Source organism: Anomalospiza imberbis, chromosome 25 (assembly GCF_031753505.1).
Source record: "Anomalospiza imberbis isolate Cuckoo-Finch-1a 21T00152 chromosome 25, ASM3175350v1, whole genome shotgun sequence".
Classification (NCBI taxonomy): Eukaryota; Metazoa; Chordata; class Aves; order Passeriformes; family Viduidae; genus Anomalospiza; species Anomalospiza imberbis.
The window spans coordinates 234,709-256,471 of NC_089705.1; the positions used below are offsets into that span (position 1 = coordinate 234,709).

General features: G+C 46.3%; 1 protein-coding gene across 40 annotated transcripts in view; it reads left to right on the forward strand.

The window, feature by feature from the left end:
- EPB41 (erythrocyte membrane protein band 4.1) overlaps positions 1–21,763 on the forward strand; it is a 95,550-nt gene that overhangs the window by 33,048 nt on the left and 40,739 nt on the right. For 38 of the 40 annotated variants that reach the window (XM_068172421.1, XM_068172420.1, XM_068172430.1 and 35 more), the window contains 4 exons: positions 11,071–11,530; positions 14,164–14,394; positions 16,742–16,846; positions 19,860–19,902. In XM_068172421.1, coding sequence (XP_068028522.1) covers positions 11,078–11,530; positions 14,164–14,394; positions 16,742–16,846; positions 19,860–19,902 — 832 coding nt within the window. In that variant the 5' untranslated portion in view covers positions 11,071–11,077. Of the gene's footprint in view, positions 1–4,576; positions 4,710–11,070; positions 11,531–14,163; positions 14,395–16,741; positions 16,847–19,859; positions 19,903–21,763 lie in introns of those variants that run through there. The other 2 variants (XM_068172415.1, XM_068172410.1) reach the window with 2 other exon arrangements.

Consider the following 21,763-nt stretch of genomic DNA (forward strand, 5'->3'; position numbering starts at 1 on the left):
TCCATGCAAATAATTGCAGCAACCCTGGGCTGATGCTGGAGCTGAGCAGAGTGTGCTGCCGGAACCAGCATGGGGTCTCTACTTGGGGCCCTTACTTGGGTCTCTAGTGGTGAAAAAACCCTCACAATACCATCTTATCATTCATCCCATTCTTTAAATCAGTGCTCTCCCTTCCCCCCATGGTGGTGTTTAATATCCTGTTCACTGTTTCCTACTGCTTACAGGCCAGGCTGCTGGCTGGCACTCAGCTGCTGTGCCCTGGTGAGCCATTAGTGCATCAGGATGGGATCTGGGGCAGTAGTAATTCAAAGCAGGAGTGAGCACAGGCTCCCTGTGGGATAATGCTGCCATGGCTCTGTGGGCAGGCAGAAGGTGTCAGCATCGTTATTTTCATGCTGCAGCAGAAGTGGGGGTGATAAAAGTGCTCACTGAGTGTTTGCTGTCCCAGAGGATCAAAGGGATTCCTGGCAGCTGAGCAGCTGAAATGGAGCATCCCCACTGTCTGCCTTTAACTGACCTACGGAATGGTAATGGACCAAAATCATCAGGATCGGCACTGAAATGCTGTTCCTCCATCCCGTGGGTCAGTACTGGAGAGGATTGCTTGAAGTGGTCACTTTTTTGCTGTAAACTTCTGAGAGCTGCACTCCCATTCTGAAGCTCCAGACTGCCAGTGGTTTATCTGCTCTGCCAAAGAAAGAGGTGATTGTTTAATGAAAATGGCATTTCCAAGCTGTGTGTCTTGTTAAAGCATCCAGAACGCCATGTTGTGTCTTCTCCCCACTGGTGACACTGCACAGCCGGTGTGGGAATTAAACAGCAATTCTGATTCAAATCCACCTTCACTGAAAATGGTTGTTCATAAATCTGTTGCATCAGATGTGTCAATGAATGTAATTAAGGAATGAAGGCTGCTGCACACCCCTAATTAAGAGAATTAAAACTAAAGCTGCCTGATTCCGCTGCTGGATGGAAAAAACAGACTGGTGGAAATGGCTGGAAGCTGAATCTTGAGAGGGTGAGAGGGGTTCTGCTGCAGTCCCTGTGCTCACAAAAGAGCAGCTCTGGGAAGTGACAGGACTTAGCTGCTCGGCTACATGCCGTAACTGACTGCTGACTGTACTTGATGGTATTTAATTGCTGCTTCACACTCCCTTTCTGTTTGGTTCCTGTTCCTGGTGGGGATGGGAGGATTTTCATCCCTGCCAGCCATGCTGGGGTGCAGCCTTGGGAAGCTGACAGTTGTGTCACCCCATGTTAGTTTGGTGTCCTGGTGTCTCCTACCATCTTGGTACCCATCCCCAGCTCTTTGGCTGTTCTGGATGGTGCTCTGGGATCTTGTTGTGTTGAAGCAGAAGCAGGATGTGTGTGAGAACACAGGGCAGAACCTCCTGGCATCGAGGTGCTTTCTGCATGTGTGAAACAGGCCAAATTGTGCCAATAGAGGACAAAGAACATTGTGCAATGGAAATATTAGGAAGCTGTGCTCACTGAGGGCTTCTCCCTAGCCTTGCTAAGAGGAGAATGACTTTGTTATGGGATGAGGACTGCCAATGAGGTTGTCTCATTAATCCAAGCACTGATATCCCATTGGTTTTTTAACTCAGGGTGGGCGTCACCTGCCCTTTGGTGCAGGATCCCTGGAGGGCTTCTGGAGAACATCCTTTGTGTGGGAGGTGTAACAAAACCTGCAGTGATTTTCCCCAAACCATCTTTTCCTTTGCTACCTGGCTTGTGGAACCACCTCAGGGTCAAGGGTGACTTTATGGTCACTGAGCATCATGAGCAGGAAAGCTGGGAAGAAAACCATCCCTTTGGAGGTGGTGTGAAGTGTCCAAGCATTTTCCTGGGACATGCAGTGCTCTTCTGGTGCTGCATTCATTGGGGCAACATCCTTCTGGGTCCCCGGTGGCACTGGAGTTTGTCCCAATCAAACGGAGTCAGTACCTTGAGGCTTTACAAACAGCTTCTGATTCTTGGCTCTGAGTGTTTGGGGGAGCAGCTGAGTGACTGGTTTTCTGCCTGTTGCCTGTGGACCTGCTCTGTTGGGATATGGTTACACCCAGGATTTAGATGTTTGCCTGCTCTTATTGGGCATAGAGAGGAGGCTGCAGATGTGCAGTAGGATTGTCCCCATGGGTTTTTTTCCTGGGAGTGGTGCAGATTTAGCCATCACCTGCAATATTTTTTAAAAAAGGAGAAAAAAATAAAAGAGGGCAGCTTTCTGGAGGAGGTGTCTCCTCACCTCCCTCCTGTGCGTAGTGCCCAGAGAAGATGCTTTGCTGTTCTCAGTATTGAGGCAAGGTCAGCAGCATCTCGGTTTGCATTCCTCATTGCTGTGTGCCTTGGGGAGCTGCAGCCAGCTTGGAGTGGGCTTTTGCTGCTGCTTTTGATAGGGAACCTCATTTAGCTTTGAGTGGGCTCTCAAACCAAGCTGTCTGATCTTGTGAGTTTCCAAGTTGTTCAAGGTTGGGAGTTTACAGCTCGAGGTTTGTGGTGCAAATGGATTTCTTCTCCTTCTCTGTGCTGTTGCATGCGATGCTGAGCCCTGAAAGAAGAGGAGACTTCAGAAAAGGGTGGGCCTTCCTGAAACAAAGCCTTTCCCCAGCTCAGGAGCAGCATAGGCTGCTGTGTGCTGATACCTGTGGTGTTTGTACCCACCCAGCGAAACACAGCTTCACCACCCCCCTGCTTGCTGGCTCATTCCCTTGGGCTCCTTGGAGCTTTTGCTGTCCCAGTTGTGTCTCCATAGCTGGCATCCATGTCTGTGCTGGATCTGGCTTGTTCCATGCTGGTGGATGCTGAGGAGATCTCCAGCTTCTTCATCCTGTGTTGCTCTGAAGCTGTAAGTGGCTTGGGCTTGGCAAGAAACCCAAGAATTGAGGAATTTAGTAAATAATCTGCAGCTGGCCAGTGCCTTCCTGCACTCCTAGGTAAGGGTCATTAATCTCTAAAAGTGCAATGTTCAGGCTGATAATTGCTGTAATGGTAATTTTAGTTACCTTGCCGCCTCGTTTCACTGCTTGATGGTAGCAGTGAGCATGTGAGAGCAAACCAGGTAAATCAACTCAGCCTGGCAGTTGGTACAACTAATTAAAACTGATTAAAACAGCACAAAACCACATTGCTATGCCCCATGGCAGACGCAGGCACCATGTCCTGGGAGTTTCCCTCACTGCAGGCTCTTGCGGGGTAGAATGATGTTTCCTCTGCATTAAATATGTTTGGAGTGTTGCTGTCAGAAGAAAAGGTCTTCAAATCAGCTTAGGGTAGTGTAGTGACTAACTTAAGTGTCCTTAACAAGCTGAGAGAGTTGTGGGTATTCAGCCTTGAGAAGAGAAAGCTCCAGGGAGACCTTAGAGCCCCTTCCAGTGCCTAAAGGAGCTTATAAAAAGGAGGGAGATTGACTTTTTTACACAGGCAGATAGTGAGAGAATAAAGAGGAATGACTTCAGGGCAGGATAAGGTGGGATAGTGAGGAGAAATTCTTTGCCTGTGAGGGTGGGGAGGCCCTGGCACAGGTTGCCCAGAGAAGCTGTGGCTGCCCCTGGATCCCTGGAAGTGTCCAAGGCCAGGCTGGATGGGGCTTGGAGCACTCTGGGACAGTGGAAGTTGTCTCTGCCTGTGGCAGGGGGAGTAACGAGACAGGCTTTCAGGTCCTTTCCCACCCAAACCATTCTAGGATTCTGTGATATTTGATGGCAATTTTGAAGCAGTAAGTCCAGCTGAAAGCTGGCGTTGAGGATGTTTTCATCCAGCTTTTTCAGCCAGCTTTCATGAGGGCTCAGCAGAGAACAAGCCGAGTGCTTGTTTTCCCAGCCCTTCCTGTAAGTGGTTCCCTTAGTTCAAATACTGTGCATTTCACGTGTGCTAATAGCATCCGAATAACTGCGTGATCGTGGTTATTTTTAATGAATTTGGGGTGTTGTACCAGGGTGCGGCAGATATATTTGAGGCACTTGGGTGAATGCAGATTGCATTACAGTCGTGAAGTAACAAATGAAGCACTTAAATGCAATGTCCCTGGCACGCAGGGCTGTCTGAGCTGGACCGTCAGTGATGGAGCCTGTTAAGAGGTTTTAGCATCAAACATCCTTGTGGCTCTTGGTGCAGCAGCAGTTCATCCTGGTAGGTGCCTCTGTGTGTGTGTGTGTGTATGTGTAGGGGTTGTATTTATCTAATAGGCAGCTCTTTATCAAAGGAGCGTGCAGGGCCCTGGGGGCTTCTAATTATAGCTTTGGTTTGGAAGCAACCAAAGGGAGGGCAACAAAAGCAAAAAGTGCTTTACTCACGTGCTTGGTAAACTGTAAGGAAAGAATATGAGCCCTGTTTTGTTAAACCTTGAGTGTAAATGAGGCACAGTGTAAGTAAACACATCTGTGTTCAGTCAGGGAAAAAACCATGTTATGAATAATTCATGGAAAAAATCCTCCTGTTCAGCTGATTGAGAGCTATTGCTTATTTCTGTTGAACTGTTGCTTTAACAAGATGGAATGCTGCTGCAGGGAGAGCCATCGTCACACGCAGCGGTGGCATTGTCATCTCTGCTGTGCAGCAGTGGCATTGTCATCTCTGCTGTGCTGTCATCGCCACCGCAGGTATTCCTTTGGTGTGGAGTCAGGAGTGGCTGTGATGGAGTGATGTGCTTGGATGGAGCCTGTCCTTGCCATTGCCTCCCTGTGATGGAATGGTTCGCTCATGGTGCTTTTGTAAGCACTGTTCCCACTGCTTTTCTTTGCACAGATTTCTGGTGCCTGCCGAGTGCCCGTGCTCCCCGTTTCCATGGGAGGCTGGTGAAGGGAGCAGCCCTGGGATGTTATCTGCATCACGCAGGGGCTGAGCTGCTCGTAGGGTGGGCTTGGATCGATCCCTCCCTCCCTCCCTCCGCCAGGTCGTGAAGATACCAGCTCTTTAGGCAAAGGATGGTTTTGGAGTGACTGCTGCCTGCCAGGCTGAGCAGCTGTGTCCTCCAGGAGGGTTTGGAGACTTGTTTCTGAAGAAGCAGCCCCATCAGGCACTGTGTGTTTGAGATGAAACCATGTTGTTTCTGCTCTGGCCTCTGCTGCAGAGGGGAAAGGAGCCCCAAGAGTTACTGCTTGCTACTGAATAGGAAACAGCACTTGTATGAAATTGATGCTTTTCTTAGTCTTCTTAGCCAACTACTACATTGCCATGGGAGGAGGGATAGTCTATGAGCAGCTTGATTTTGCTGGCAGTCTGGTGCACGTGCCTTCTCCATGTCTCTGTTCTGGATCCAACTGCTCCAAGTTCAAGTGAGTTTTCCAGACAGGTCCCACACAGACAGCCTTTCCAAACTCATTGCTGTAGACAAGGCCCCAGTGACAAGTACATGTTTTCATTTAAATTTCAGCACTTCACCAATGAGCAAAGCCCGTGAATTTCTATGTAAGGAATTCTGTACTATCCAGGAGGATTTTTGAGGATACAGAGGAGGAGCTCTCGGCTCCCTTTGGTTGTTTATAATGCACTTACTGCTCCATTTAGTCAGGTCATTTTATAAGCCCAGTCTTCAATTTGACACAAATGATTTGCTTTCAGCAGATGGTGAGCTACTATTTTTGCCCTCATTTAAACAGGAAAGCTGTACGATAGTAGAAGATGGGAGAGGGGCACGGTGCTGCCGACATGCAGTAGATTACCAGGGCTGGTCTGGTGAGAATTAAATCCGGGCAGCTGTAATGTGCCATCTGTGTTGTGTTGGGTGGTTTATTTTTCCCCCGTTCAATGAGGCTCCTGAAGTCTCCTGTTACCCTCCAGGTCAGGCTGAGTAATGGCATCCTTTATGTTCATGATCCAAAGTACCAGCACAGAAAGATGAGGCATGTTAATAGAAAGAGGGGTTATAAAATGTCAGCACTAATTATTCCTCTATGAAATAAATTCTGAAAGGTTCTGATTCTTTAGATTATTTTAAAGCTGTTTGAATTTCTGTTGAGAGGCTTATTTTATTGCATTTGAATTTCTTACCTTGTTTGAAACCCCCAAGCAAACAGCTCTCTGCTATGGTCACAGAATCCCAGACTGGTTTGGGTTGGTAGAGACCTTAAAGTCCATCACATTCCACCCCTCTGCCATGGCCAGAGACACTTTCCACTAGATGAGGTTGCTTTAAGCTCTATCCAGTGTTTTCTTTACTGTAGTAAAAATCACATGTAGGACACATAACACACACGTGGAGTGAGTCGTGCTGGTGGCAGCTGCAGTTTCCTCCTCTCCCGCCCACAGGTTTGTTGCACGTGCACCAGGTCTTGACAAAACTGAATTTTCGGGCTGTGCTCTCTATTTCAAGCAGTGTTCTGTTTCCCTGGTGAATTATGTGCTTTTCACACACATTATGAAATGAGAAGGAACGCATTTTAAAAAAACCCACCACACTGTTGCTGTTGCCTATTTTTAGCAGAAATTTCTGTCTTATCATTATCTCCAGCTCTTGCTGGAGCAGCAGTGTTCAGTAAAGCCACACATTTTTGCGTAGGAAGGTCAAGACAGTTTGTCCCACCCGTTATCTGGTGTTAGGCATCTCTGCAAGACAGTTTGTGTTTCCAAGAATTGAACCTTCCACATGGACAGTCCTTTTTCTTCTTTCTCTGAAAGACTAAGCCACTGGGAATTAAGTAAATTATGACATAAACCATAAATCATTTTTCCAGGCTTGGAAACAGGCATAAGTTAGATTTTTCACAGAATCACAGGCTGGTTTGAGTTGGAAGGAACCTTAAAGCCCATGCCATCCCATCCGCTGCCATGGGCAGGGACACCTTCCACTATCCCAGGGTGCTCCAAGCCCCATCCAGCCTGGCCTTGGACACTTCCAGGGATCCAGAGGCAGCCACAGCTTCTCTGGGCAACCTGTGCCAGGGCCTCCCCACCCTCACAGGCAGGAATTTCTTCCTGTTTTCTAATTAACCCTTCCTTCCTTCCTTCAGCATAGGTTCGGTTTACTATCACTAAACTTACTGGGTGCCTAAATAAGAGAGACTGAAGTAGGCTGAGAGGTAGGAGAGGGTGACGGATCTATCTAAACTTACCTGTTTCATTGAGCCCTCTGTAGCTCGTCATGGAACAGCCCAAATGAGCAGCACTGTCATTTCCAGGGAACTCAGGTGCCACCTCTTAATGAGAACCTTCCAGAGCACAAGCGCCATGAAGGAGGGCTTTAGTGTTCTCTTGAGGATTGAAGGCTTTCTCAACAGGGAACTGTTGCAGTGTGTTGAGCTACTCTAAAATCTTTTAGATAAGTCTCTGTGTGTCTGTGCAGCATGGAAAATGAGGATGGTTTGGCTTAGATTAGGGTTGTCTTCTGATGTCTGCAAGAGCAGAACCCATGGAGCCGTGTGGGGATGAAACTGAGTTTGGCCATCATCTGCTCACCAGAAAATTAGTGCAGGGTGGATGGGGCTTGGAGTGACCTGGTCTAGTGGAAGGTGTCCCTGCCAATGCCAAGGGGTTGGAATGAGATGAGTTTAAGGTCTCTTCAACCCAAAGCATTCCATGATTTTATCTCTGAACCATATATGTTGGCAGCAGGGTGAGCAATGTGCACTTGTGCACCTTTTAAGTCTGTTTTGTTTCAAGGATTTTGATGCAGGAAAGAGGGGTGAGTATGTATGAATTACACGAAGCCCAGGGAGATATTGTGTGTTCCCTACAACTGTGCCCTTGGCCAGAAAGAAGGATAAGCACTGAGGTTGGGGGGCTCGAGTATTGGGGGGCTATAGAGTCCTTGCAGGTACAACAGGTTCAGGAGGTGCCCCTGCACTGTTTTGCTTTCACATTTGGTGTTCAGAGTTGCTGATGCCTTTTGAGAGAAGATCTGTGGATCTCCCTCTTCATCACCAAAGCACCAACATTCCTGAGGAGGTCCAGGTCCACCCCCGGGGGCTGCTCCGGTTCAGGTGAGGCGGGATGTTGCCAGTGGGAGGTCACCCCATGGTGCAGATGTGCTCAGCCTGTTTTCTGCTGTGGAAGTATTTAACGCCTTTCTCTTCAGGTTGCTTCCAGTTGCCAAAACTGCCTTATCTGGAGGATGTTCTTCAGATTAAAAATCCTTAGATATAAATACATACTGTACTCCTTTCTGATGAGATTGTTTCTCCAAAATCTCTCTCTGGGATAGTATCTGAGTTTTGTTGTAGTTTGCTTATTTCCATAGTGTTTAACACCACTCCAGACTTGTGAAGAGCCTGCCTTTTACAGGCTGTCTGACATCAGACCTTCAGCCTCTACCAAAGAAAGCCCCTCCAAGTGAAGTATTTACAATGTGGCCGTTCAGAGCAGAAGGTTAACAGCACTGCTTGAGTGCTCATACAACAGCAGAGCATCTTCCTCCAGCATCCAGGGAGCTCCGGAGGTACCTGCAGGCTCAGCAGAATTGTGTTAAGGAATAGCAAGGGAAGAAAATTTAATTTAAATAAAAACCTGCTTGTGGTTTGGCTGTGGGCAGTGCTTTCTCCAAGGGATGGTTGAAGAGCAGTAGAATGGGAGCCTCACTCTTTGTGTCTGCTCTGCTGTAGGCTGAGTTGGAAACAAAACACCACTTGGCACCCATCTCCTTGCAGGAAAGGCCCTTCTGTGTAGAATCACAGAATCACAGACTGGCTTGGGTTGGAAAGTTTAAAGACCATCTCATTCCACCCCCTTGCCATGGACAACCTCTCAGTTATGTTACTTACAAATCTCTTTGCTTTTGATAATGAATGTAGGGAAAATAATTTCTGAGCATAAAACCTCCAGTGGAGGGAGCTAGCCGGGAGTCCACGCATTGGAGCAGTGCACTTGGGTCTCGCAGCAAGATGTTTGCTGTACCCAGTGAGTTATTAGTGCTGGCTGCTAGGAAATGTTTATTGAGAAAAGAAGGTCTCCTTCTCTGGATCCCCAGCACTGCTGAGGGGATCTGGCTGAGCTGCAGCGTGGTTCTCAGGGGAGGGAGGAAAGACAAGGAGATGTTTGCTCATCGCCAGCCAGACCCGCCTTCCTGCGCTGGGAAAGGTCCATGACTCCGGCTTTGAAATGTAAACAAGCCAACAAATCTTGTTCCAAGTTGTTGGTGTTTAAAGACAGAAAAGTACATCCAGAGGAAATGTTCCTTTGTGGACTGTCCCTGGGGCTTCCTGTGGCCGATAAGAGCTGCTCCTCAGTTGTGCCCTCCCCACCAACGTCATCTCTAAAGCTTTGGTTCTGCCTTTTTGGTTTGAAGAGCAACTCGTCCAATGTTACGCGTTTTGATAACGATTCCTACAAATGTATTTATTCAAAACAAACACAGTAGGAAGCAACTACAAAGCAGGCTGCTCCAACAGCTGGTGCCTGAGGGAGCTGGCTGCTGGTGTGTGATTGTGGTGGGACAGGCTTGCAGAACATCCCTTTCATTCTGTGTGTGCTGGGGCATTGGGAGCTTTGCCCTGGGTGTTGGCATAGTGGGTTTGGGGTGATGGGTGTTTGGCTGAACAGAGTGCTTGGCTTCTTCACTGCCTTGTAGCATCTCCAGGCGTTCTCGGAGAGCTGATGAGAGCAGAAATCGGCTGTGTGGTGGCTGGGGTTCTCTGCAGGAGGAGCCATGGGTTGCTAATGGGGCCTGCAGCATCTCTGGCAAAGGATTGCAGGAGGAAGGGGAGCAGAAGTAAGAGCTGCAAGGACAAGTCGCACATATGCTGCCATCTGCAAACTGATTGCAAACACATCTGGGTTTGGGCACCCTCTCTGCCTTGTAGCATCCCTGGTCCACTGGGTGCTCATAATGCAGGTTCTCTGCTTGGGTGCCTTCTCTCCTTGGGTGCCAACTTGCCTTCAGTGCAAGTTGGAAGCTGCTGTTTCAGTGGCCTCTGCCACTCCATTGGGTTTGGAAATACCCAGAGCAGCTCACAGAGGGGAGATGATGAGTGGAGAGTAATTCTGTCTTCTGCTTCTGCAGGAGACCCATGCTAAAATGAGCCCTACAGCTCGTCCCCAAGACTGGCTTTTGGGGCTTGAGTCCAAGTAAAAAAACCCAACAAAAACCCCAAACCAAACCTTGTAACCTCGGGAAATTCGTGTCGCTGGAGAAACAAATTCAGGGAAGGTCTGTGATGCTGTGCTGATTTTACTATGGCGTTAGACATAAAACGAAATATTTGCGTTAAATGCAAGGGGAAAATCCTTTGAAGAGCTGGGAGAGCTTTTCTCCTTCAAGCACTCTGGTTCTTTCAGCAGTCAGATTGAGTTAAATTAAAGTTGATGAATGCAATAATATGTAGGACGATGACATCTTGAAATGTTTCTTAATTTTAAATGTGTATTTTGAGCAAATGTTTATACACTGAGGCGCAGGCTGGGGGGTTGAGGCGTATTGGATTATATGCTATTTGCTCAGTGTAAGCAGTGGCGATTTTTTGCTGCAGATACATGTGATATGGTGTGCAAAGATTATTTCTATCCCTTCTAAAGCATGATTATTTTGGGTCCTCTTTATACCTTAAATAGATATTCTCATGTGATTTCCATCTTTTTGTGTCAACAGCCCAGGCTAAAGTTGAAATAAACATTGCATCAGCTTAATAGCACAAGCTCTGAGGAAATCTGCTCTCCATTATGGATGTAGTTTGGAAACCTTTTCATGTGACATTTTTCTAGTGTACAGTGCAAATATCCTATGTATCCCAAAGTCTGCTGGGCTCCACTGGATTCGCCTGGTACAGAACAATGTAATTTCTCAACGCTGATGGGTGCTGTTCCCAGCAGTGTGGCTTGGTGTGTTTTAGATCATAGAATCCTAGAATGGTTTAGGTTGGAAGGGACCTCAAAGACTATCTTCAAAGCAAACTGTAGCAAAAGGAATGAATTTGATTTTGCTGATTTAGTAGGCTGGAGTCATCCAGGGTTTCATCCCCTTACAGGCCATTTGCTTCAGAGTTGGACTTGATGATCCCTGTGGGTCCCTTCCACTCTGGCTCTGTGACAGGGTGGCGTGGCTGGTGAACATGGCGTGGCTGTGCTCATGGTTGGTTTGAATAGCTCAGTCAGACATGGGTATTGGGAACCTCTTGACTGAGCCCTTTTGCTCCTCTCATACAGCATCATCATGACAACAGAGAAGAGCCCAGCAGCCAACACTGACAACTCAGAACAGCAGCAAGCCAAGGAGGAGGAAGGAGCTGCTGATACAAAGAAGCACGAGGCTTCCCTGGAGGAAGGGGCTCAGCCAACACCAGAGAGGCAGCCCCAGAGGCAGAAGGCCTCCAACGGAGACACCCCCACACACGAGGAGCAGGGCAAGAAAGAACGTCGCACCTCTGAGGGCCGGGGTCTCTCCCGCCTCTTTTCCTCCTTCCTCAGGAGGCCCAAGTCTCAGGTATCTGAAGAGGACAAAGACACTGATGCTCCTAAAGAGGTGGGAGGTGACCAGACAGATGCAGGATTAGGAGCCAGCCCTGATGAAGATATCCTGGTGAAAGCCCCGATTGCAGCTCCTGAGCCCGAGCTTAAAACTGACCCATCGCTGGATCTCCATTCCTTGAGCAGTGCAGAAACACAGGTAAAACACGCCATTCCATGAGGCATGCTCCCCGCTGCGTTAAAATGCGTCTTTGTAGCCAGAACTATAACAACTTCATATCCCAGGCTGGTGAGCTTGACCAGAAAAGGTCATGAGATGCCAAAAAGGCTCTTGTTAGCTCCCTGTGTTTCATTGTGTACTTCCCACTCTTGCATCCCTGCATCAGACCTGCAAAGTATCTGTTTGGGAATTAGGGTCACACTCCACAGCATAATTTAAAATGCCCCGTGCTGAATCATTGCTCTGCTGAGGCTTGGGATGTCACTTCAGAACACAGAGGGTTCACATTCATTTGAGTCCAAAACCAGGGTCAATCGTCAGGATGTCCTTGGTGTGAGCAGGATCAAGGCAAGTCAGTGGCCCAAGGTGGACATTGCAAGAGTATTTGGATTTGGGAAGGGGTTTTTTCAACTTCAAGGAGCACAAGCACGGCATTTTAGGACTTGGTCATCTGCTCAGTCTGGGCTAGTGCTGAGCCTGCCAAATATAAATATTTTCTGCTTATGCATCATGTAGACAGGGATTTCTGCATGGCACATGCACTGAACCCAGCTCCTGGGATGTGTCTGATGTCTGCTCTTTCCAGCCAGGGTAATTTTTCATGCAAAATTTAAAGTTTAAAAATCTAAAGTAGAAATTGAGGCAGACAACCCAGGGAATATTCACTGGGCTGTGGCTGGTTATTGATTTGGGGGTGCTGGGTGCCCTCTCTTCCTTCTTGGGTAGTTATAGCTCTACTATTACTTGAACTTGAAGTGGAAAAAGGTGGGTATTCCTTCTCCTCAGCTGGGAATTTTTTACATCCCAACCAACCTGTGTGCATTGCTGAAGCCAGACAGGGTGAAATCTGGATTTCTTACCCACTGCCTTAAGTTCACAGTGGCTCCAGATACCCAAAAATGCTCTGTTTTGGAGCAATACTTTACAAATTCAAGCATTGCCAGTAGGCAATCACTGTAAATCCACCTTCTTAAAATTACAAAGTTGTAGAGAGGGTAGTAGGTAACAGCTTTTCCTTTCTTTTCCCAAATTTCTGAGCCTTTGAAGACCGTGGGATGATCTCTGCTCATGTTTTATACCTCTGAGGGTTGGGATTAGCAGGATGGGGAAGAGGTGGAGATCTTCAGGCAATTTCAGCCTAGAAATTGTATTTTCAAGAGGAACTTGTTCTTGGAAGTGTTTAAGGCCAGGCTGCATGGATCTTGGAGCAACGTGGTCTAGTGAAAGGTGAGTTGGGCTTTAAGGTCCCTTCCAACCCAAACCAGTCTGATTTTTTAAATGCATGATTTCTTTCTCTATTTATCTCTGATTTGCTGGTCCTGAGCCCATGTGAATTTGCACCCCAGCCTTTCTTCATGGGTCATTCATTTTAGATGACACATTTGTGTCTTTTTTAGTTCTTATTTTAGATCACTGTCAGTGCCTTTTTGAACTGTGACACTCGGCAGATATTTCTGCTATGAAAGCATTTGTGAGGTGCTGCAGTTTGATAAATGCTGACCGATAGGCATTAGGAGCTTTGACCGATTCCAGTTCTGCTGGAACAGAAGTCAGCAGCTTGTGGACATTATTTAGTTTTTAAATACCTCTGTGCACTTGCGCCTGGGTGTGATTTCATGAGATGTGATGGGCTGAACAGACAAGGTTTTGCTCTTCCTCTGCTGCAGCACTTTGCTCCTGCTGCATCCAGCCCCTTCCAGCATCATCACTGCCTGCCATGAACTCATTTAACCTGCTGAAGTGGCAGAGGAAAAAAAAATAAACAGCTTCCTTCCTCTCCTGTCCCCAAACTGCATCTCTTTCTGCTATCTGAGTGGATTAAACTGGATTGCCAAGTGCTTCCGTAGGCAGAGGGGACGGTGGTGTGGAGGCTGCCTTCCCTTTTTGGTGGCAGAGAGCTGCTCGGTCAGCTCCAGTGGCCATGAAGCCTCAGCCCTGACCCTCCTTTTAGTGTCACTGCTACCATAAAATCCCACAATGGTTTGGGTTGGAAGGGACCTTAAAGCCCATGTCATCCCACCCCTGCCATGGGCAGGGACACCTTCCACTGTCCCAGGGTGCTCCAAGCCCCATCCAGCCTGGCCTTGGACACTTCCAGGGATTCAGAGGCAGCCACAGCTTCTCTGGGCACCTTGTGCCAGAGCCTTCCCACCCTCATGAGAAGAATTTCTTCCCAATATCCCATCTAGCCTCTGTCAGTTTCAAGCAATTCTCCCTTGCCATGCCAGAGGCCAGTGCACTGGAACAACAGCTGTGCCAGAGTGGCAGTGGGAGCACTGGGGGTCCTGCCTGGGAGGGAAAAAACCTTCCGAGTCCAGAAGATGCTGTCGCTAACACCATGAATGCATGATGTAATCTGCCCTGATTTCTCTAATCAACCCTTACTTCTTTTTTATTACATCATTTACAAAATGAAAACTTGAAAGCACTTGGAAGAGTTCTAAAAATTAATACCATTACCTTGGTCACCCCAGTTGCTGCTCCAGATCCTGGGTTACAGGTTAAAGTGGGATAATGAATTCTGAGTGAAATCCCAGCTCTGCAGTGCTTGTTCCATGTGATGCTTTGTTTGTTTGTTTGTTTGTTTGACACCTCTAAATTGGGGGTTTCAGCCTGCTCAGGAGGAGAGGAGGGACGACCAGGGGCCAGAGGGAAGAGACCTCGAGGACAGGGAAGAAGGGGAAGCAAAGGAAGAGCGTGCCAAGCCAGAACCAAAGCCAGAGTCTCTGGAGACGAAAGCAGACAAGGATTTGAAAGCTGCTCAAAAAGCAGTGAAAAGACACAGAAACATGTACTGCAAGGTTGTCTTGCTGGATGACACCATTTTTGAATGTACTGTGGATGTAAGTACTTTGGGGGTTTGGTTCTGCTTCTCTCTTTCCTCTCCCTTCTGCTTCTATTGCAAAAACACCACAAACACGATTTAATAGGGGCCTAATGTGCTGCCAGGGAATTACATGACAGGTTTTGCTGCAGAACAAGCCTGCTGTAAGCTATAGCAACTTATTTACTGTGTTGTAAAAACTTCTGGGTACTATGAATCTTTATTTTATTGTTCTACAATTCCAGGGTGCCTTACTTTATAAAGGTGGGGGAAGTTTAAAAAAAAAAAAAACAAACCCAAACTTTATATTACTTGTTGTTCATGATCTCTCTTATTTGTATCCCAGGCTAGAGTTTTTGGGGTAGGTTGCAATTGTCTAAATAACATTTGCCTACTTGTCTTTGAATAAAATGTGTTGTATAAAATTGATTTGTACTTTTCTAGTCCCCCAGGGTACCTTTACCTCTCAGGCTGCTGGTTCACTTAGCTCCTGGTGCTTGGATGCAAAGAAAAACACACTGTGTTTAACCTGCAGTTGAATATATTTCTAGTAAACAATTTAAAATGATGTTGACTTAGAGCACTGCAACCCTCTTTATTTGAGAGCTTTTTTCCTCCTTTATTTTGTTTATTCTCTCACAGGGCTGTGGTGCTGTCAGGGCAATAAAAAGCGAGCAGAAATCCCTATTTTGGTATCAAAATACTTGTCTGGAATATTAATAATCTGGTACTTACCATTGGAACATACTTCCATCAGCTCACCAGCTTGTTTTCCCTCAGTCCTGCTGGTAAATGGGCCAGGAGAGGATATGTGGGCACAGGGCTCCTTGTGGGAACAATCACCTTGGGTGATCCTGGGCAAGTAGGTCAGTGCTGAGTGTTTGTGTAATGGTGGTGCTGCTGCCTGGGATCAGTTCAGAGCATCACTGCCCCCATCACCTTCTCCTTGGCCAGGGAGACTGTGTGCAGCCCCAGGGAACCTCTTCCCCAGTCCCAGTGACAGCTTGCTGTGGCTTTGTGCCTTAGTTAGCTGCAGCGAAGCCTTTGAATACTGTCATGGACACTGTTGGAGGGAGAGCCACGGACAGTCAGGGAGAGCCTGACTTGAGCAGGACATGAGAAATGTCTCTCTGTAAATGCAGAGTGTTGTGATGGACACTGCAGAGGGTTTAGGGGGGCCACTGTGTCAGTGAAACTCAACTTGAGAAGCACCCTTGGCTTTTACGCAGTGCCAGTGTAATTCTGCTGTGGTGGTTTGAGAGTTTATTAAGATTTAATTGGGAAGGAAGTGCAAAGATGTAGGCAAAGAGCAGCACAAATGCCTTTATTCAAGGAGAATTAGTGTTTTCAGGCATCCTTTCTGACTGACAGCCCGGAAGCTTTTTCGTTCCTATATCAGTGCCAATTCCTTGAGGATACTCAGGCTAACACATACATTATGTTACCTATAGAGTCACAATGTGTGCACAAAGGACCTGACAGCTGAAAGGCTGAAATAAAGCCAAGGAATATAACAAGGCAGGGGTCTTGGAGCACTTACCATGCAGAGATGCCTGACAGGAGAGCTGCGGGCTTTAGTGAAGCTGATTTTGCGTCACTGGAGCTGTACTTTCTTCTAGCAAAGCTACCAATGGAATGAGCTGCTTCTGGTTGCCATAGTTTTATGCCTCAGGGATGTTTTCCTTCATGCTTTTGGACTAAAAGGATGTCTGTTCCTTGGCCAGTTCACTTCTGCAGGATTTGGGGAAGAGAAAAAGAAGAAATAGGAATGCTCAAAGTGTATTTCTGGAGGTAGGAAGCTGTGTGCTGAGCAGCTTTGGCATATGAGGCAGATGGGAGAAGCTGGTTTTCATCAGCAGAGCAGGGTGATGGAAAGGCCGTGGAAATCATGGGCTTTGGTTTTTTCTGAACCTAAGAAAAGTCAGGTTGCCCCTGAAATGAATAGGTTATAGCAGCAATTTCATCTCTTGATCCACACCTGAATCTGGGAGATACCAGAACTGTAAATGTACCTTGGGAGGGAAGACCTGTACAGATCCTTAGTGTCTATTAAGCTATGTTGGAAAGTCCAGCTTTGGGGGATTTTCAGACATGGAGCTGGTGGGAAGAGAGAGAAGACCCCCTGTGGTTCTTGTTGCCTCCATGGAATTTTTGTCTGGTTGCCTCTGGAATTGTTATGCCCTTTCCTGTAAGGAGTCCTTGCTGTGAAACAGTCAGGAGATAAGATTTGGAGCTACTCAGGACCTTTTTTCCTCTTACTGATAGTGCACAGTGTGGTTTGATCCTATTCCTTTCTTCCCCTCTCCTGTGAACAAAAACAGGCAAAACCCAGCCCTGTCCTACAGGATTTCTTTGTCTGTTTGCAGAAACACGCCAAGGGACAGGATCTACTTAAAAAAGTCTGTGACCACCTCAATCTGCTGGAAGAAGACTACTTTGGTTTGGCTACATGGGACACACCAACCTCCAGGGTAAGCAGCTGCTGGTCCCAAGGGGATTCAGCTCTTTCTGCATCATCTCCCCAAGGCAGGAAGTGGGGCAGAAGCTCCTCTGCAAACTTGTTCTGGTGTCCTCCCTTAATATGGATTGCAGGTCATGACACAGGAAGAAATGGTGAATAAATGACTACAGGAGTGTGGATTTTCGTCAAAAAGCTATGTGAATCATAGAATGAGTCCTAGTGAACTTGGGTCTTTACCTGGAGAAAAGTCATTATATTAGTTTACTGCAAAATGATGTCATTAAGTTATAAAGCTGAAGGGGTCAGGCTACCCTGGCACTGGTGTCAGCATTGGGAAGGTTTGGTTGGAGCCATCCAGAGCATTTGGAGTTGAGCCTTTGCCTTGCAGAAGAACAGATGTGGCTCTATACCAAAGCTTCTACTCATGGTTTCAATTTAAGGTCTTTGTTTGATTTGACTCCAGCAAATCTTATCTTTTGAGACCTTGGTTACTCTCTAACTCAACAATTACTCAAGGTCTATTTCATAAAGCCAAAAGTGAGGTAATTGAAATGAAGGGCCCAATTCTGTGTCCTTTAGACCAGTTATGTTGGTCCATATTCTGACTCTTCCTCTGCTTCACCTTCAACAATCCTCTGTGGCCAGGTTACTGACTGACAGATGTCTGTCATTAAATACTTTATATTGTTTTATACACAGACAAAATAGCAACCAAAAATAGCACTATTTGAGACAGGCAGAACTCCTACTTTGTTTTACAGTCTCTGGTGTCTTCCAATTCTCTTGGATGTGAAATGCGTTTCCATGTATATAACCTGGATATTTTTTATATCAGAGGATTTTTTTTAATCAGAGTTTGTTTTGCAGAGGGAGGGGTAGGTGTACTTTTAGATCAAATTAAGAGCAAAAAGAGTGTAGCTGGAGCAGCTCAGCTTCTTCTGCATGTGCTGTGGGCAGCTCACTGCTGCATTTGGATATTAGGAAAAATTCCTTCCTGGAAGGGGTTGTCAAGCCCTTGGCACAGGCCGCCCTAGGAAGTGGTGGAATGTCCCTGGATCAAAGTGCTTATAGATGTGGCACTTGCAGACACTGCATAGTGCTAACCTTGGCAGCGCTGGAGTAATGACTGGATTTGATGATCTTAGAGGGCTTTTCCTAAATGATTCTGTGGTCTCCCAGAGCCTCGGACTTGCTCTTCATGTCCAGGCTTTTGGCATTCTTCTGGAAGCAGAAGCATGTACCTTCTCCCCCAAAACAGCAAGGGCTGAGAGGTTGTGCAGCTTTTTAACTGTAGGGACTCAAAACAGATTGTTTTGTCAGATCTGTGTCCCAGACCTGGAAGCTGGGGCAGATGAGGCCACTGTCCGTCAGTGTTGTTCAGCTCCAGTGTGGAGCAAGCTGGTTCGGTTTGCTCTGATAGGTGAAAACACTTTTTTTTTTTTTTTAATCTTTCTGGTTATGTTTCATTGAACTTTGAAATCTGAAGCTCTCCTGCTGTAACTTCCAACACGATCTCCCCAGAGTTACTGATTCACAGGTAAAATGGGTAAAATGGTGTTAACAGGATCCAAGGATGAGCTATTGCACCTCACCTGCAGTTGTGTAGAGCAGGTGGAGAAACACATGTATATTCCTGGATAGGGAAGGGTTGTATGTGACATTTTCCACCTTGATATTCAGGGAATAAACTTTCTGAGGATCAGTAATTACCCACATGAGCATAGCAGAGGGTGACAGTGGGATTAGGAGGTTGTGACAGTGGCTTGAGCAGCTGGGCACCATGGAGCAGCAAGGAGCTCATTGCCCTGAAAGAGAGGCTTGTTTCCCAGTGATTCCTGACCCAGTGGGATAAAAGTGCTGTTAATTGCTGTTCCCATCATTGTCTGCTGGATCAGGCGGGGTGGGATGCATGACTGCACCCTGGGCTCACTCCAGTAACGAGCAGTTGTGGCACCAGCTTAGCCACGGAGATGCTGTGCTCCAAGCCGTGGCCCTAAAAAGGCAGCAAATCTTCCTTTCAAATGGATTTTGTATCCCCACTTTTATATGTCAGAGTAGGCATATAAAAAGAGGAGATTAAATGTAAGTATTGCTGTCTCCCTGCCATGAAGTTACGTGTCCTTCTGGTCAGGAGGGATTAGCTTGGGGGATTCAGTGAGTTAATTCCTTCACCTCAGGAGACCTGGATGTCCAAATCCTATTCAGAGCTGGTAAAAATGAAGAGGTGGTTAAATGTAACCTCTCCAGGAGGGTTGCTAGCCCAATGCCAGCACCTGCAGCAGGACAGGCCCTGACTCCTGCAAAGGGAAAGGCTTAGACCATGGAAAAAGCGGGAATTGTGTTTTGAGGTTTAAATTGCACCACCATCCCACAAAACCCCAAATTACAGAGGAGGCGAAAAAAAAATATATTTCTAAATTTGTAGCAGAGATAATACTAGAAACTTGAGTCATAGTTAAAAGACATGAAGTTTATGTCACAGTCCTGTAAAAAAATTAAAGCCTTACTCAGGAATTGGGTGTTTTTACTTGTATTTTAGCAATTAGGTCATTGAAAACTATAGCTAATAATAGAAAGTCTTGGTGATCTTTGATCTGAATAGGGTAAATAAGGAGACAGGCTTCTTAAAATTAATGTATCTGTCCTATTTACCTATTTTAAGGGTTCTGGAGAATAAAAAAGGTGTTGTACACATGCCCCTGGTAGCTGGTTGTGGCTGTGGCCATACCTGTTACTCTGTTCTTGCAGCCCTAAATTACCTGCTTTTTTGGTTTTTTTCCCTCTTGTTACTCTTGCCTCCCTTATGAGTCCCTGGTAGGTGAATGGTTGGAAATACACCCACAAAGACCACAGCCTGGAGTGAAAGTAGTGAAGAATGCACCATCTCATCAGTTTCCATGGTTGCCTTTGTGTCAAATATTGTCCTTTTTTTTTTTTTTTCTTCCTATATTTTTAGCAATTTCAGCTTTCTGTGGTGTTTCTGGAATGTCTGGTAAACTGTGAATGTTTTTATCCTCTTACAGACATGGCTGGATCCTGCCAAAGAAATAAAAAAACAGGTTCATGGTAAGTAGATTTAATTTATCATTTGTAGGGGGGTGTGGTTTCTCCCAATGTGGCTTTGGTGAGCCATCTAGGGGGCCCAGGGATGGAGAGAGGTCAAGTGAGGGTGGCTGACAGGGATCAGCGCAAGTTCAAGCAGTCTGTGCGTTCTTTGTGGCCTTCTTAAGATCTTCTTAATGTAGATTTAGGAAAAAAATGTCATTTCCTTGGCAAAACAGCTTGAGGTGTGTTTGCCTGAAGGAAAGCCACACTGTCAATGCAGTGCTGAAATGGGGATGTGCTCTTTGCTGGAGGATGGGAAAATGGGTGTCAGTGGGAGCCACTGAAGTCCCAAAGGAGACTGGGAGACCCCAGGCGGAATTTTATGGTGGAGCAAGGTTTATGGACTCTGAAGCTGTTTTGGGGTCCAAATAGGGGCACTTTAATGATAAATGGCTTGAGAAATACCAGCTCAAATACCAGATGTTCTCCCAAGTTGTGTTTTAAGGTCTGCTAGCACTGAATTAGTTCAAGATGAGGGCAGTGTCAAAATTAAATATGTTTTAGAGGCTTTTGTTGTCTCTTGGGAGCAAATCTGACTTCTTTAGAAGTTTTGGGAAGGAAAATACTGGTTTTGGATCCTTTTGGTGGGAGGCTGAGGACAACGTGTGTCATTAAATGCAGATTTGGGGGCCAGTGCAAGGCTGTGGAGTAGGGAAAGCTCCTGGTCTTACCATCTTCTCTTGGAATCAGTAGCAGGGTGCATGTGAAGGGCAGGAGTGCTCCATCCATAAAATTCATCCAGTGAATGTAATGAATAGCAGCCTGCTGTGAAATCTGTTCCCCTGGGGATGGGTTAAATTACTTGATTTTACTTGAAGTGAAGGTATTTTGCATGTACATACGAATGTGTGGACACCAGTGTGTGGTGGTTTAGGTAACCTCAGCTCCCTTCATTATCACCTTGGAATCACTTGTTTTGAACTGTGTGTGATGAAAACAAGGTGCCTTGTCTTTAATCCCAGTTATGGCATTACATAAGAAGTAAATCCAGGAATGCTCCATTCCTCCTGTTCCCTGTGTGAGATTGGGATAAACCTCCGAGCGAGTTAAGTGCAGGGGTAGATCTTCTCTTTCTGAAATAAATCTTATTTTGAACTAGTGTTAAAGGGCACAGCAGGGGGAGATGTAACTATGGAAATCACTCAGGACTAGCTTCTACTGGGAAATGGGATTCTTTTCAAGGAAAAGAGAAAGCTACCTCTTTAGCTGTGTCATCTGGGCTGTCCATACCACATATCATGCCAATTCTATGTGAGTTTATGTTAATTCTGACTTAGTTAATGCCTGTAATGGTGCTATACAAGGTTTGCAACAAGGTGTATTTAAGCAATTAGGTCTGGACTTGAAAAGCTCTTCCTATCCTAGTGCTTTCTGTCTTCATCCAGAGGTTGATGCTTGTGTTGGGCTAAGTTTAAGCTGTGTCTGAGCACCTGATCCCAGTGCATTAGGCTGAGAAGTGACTTAGCACAGCCTTCCTTGAACTTTGAAATTTGGGTTAAGCAGTAAACCAATCCATTCAATTGGTCAACCAACCAATTCATTAATTTATAGCCTATGCCTGACCTATCTTCTTGAATCCCTTTTCGGTCAATGAAAAAACATGTCAGTCATTGAGCTTCTTAGCAATTAATTTAATTTTTGCCACAAGTTGTGGTTAATCCAGGTGATTTTCCAGGCCTTGCTTTTTTTCTCCTGCTTTTCTTACCTGCTGTAAATTAAATCACATCTTACACTTACACAGGTGTTAAGCTGCAGGCAGCTGTGAGAGCAAGCAGTATCAAATCAGTGTTGCATCTGCTAAATTCTGAAGATCAGATTGGCT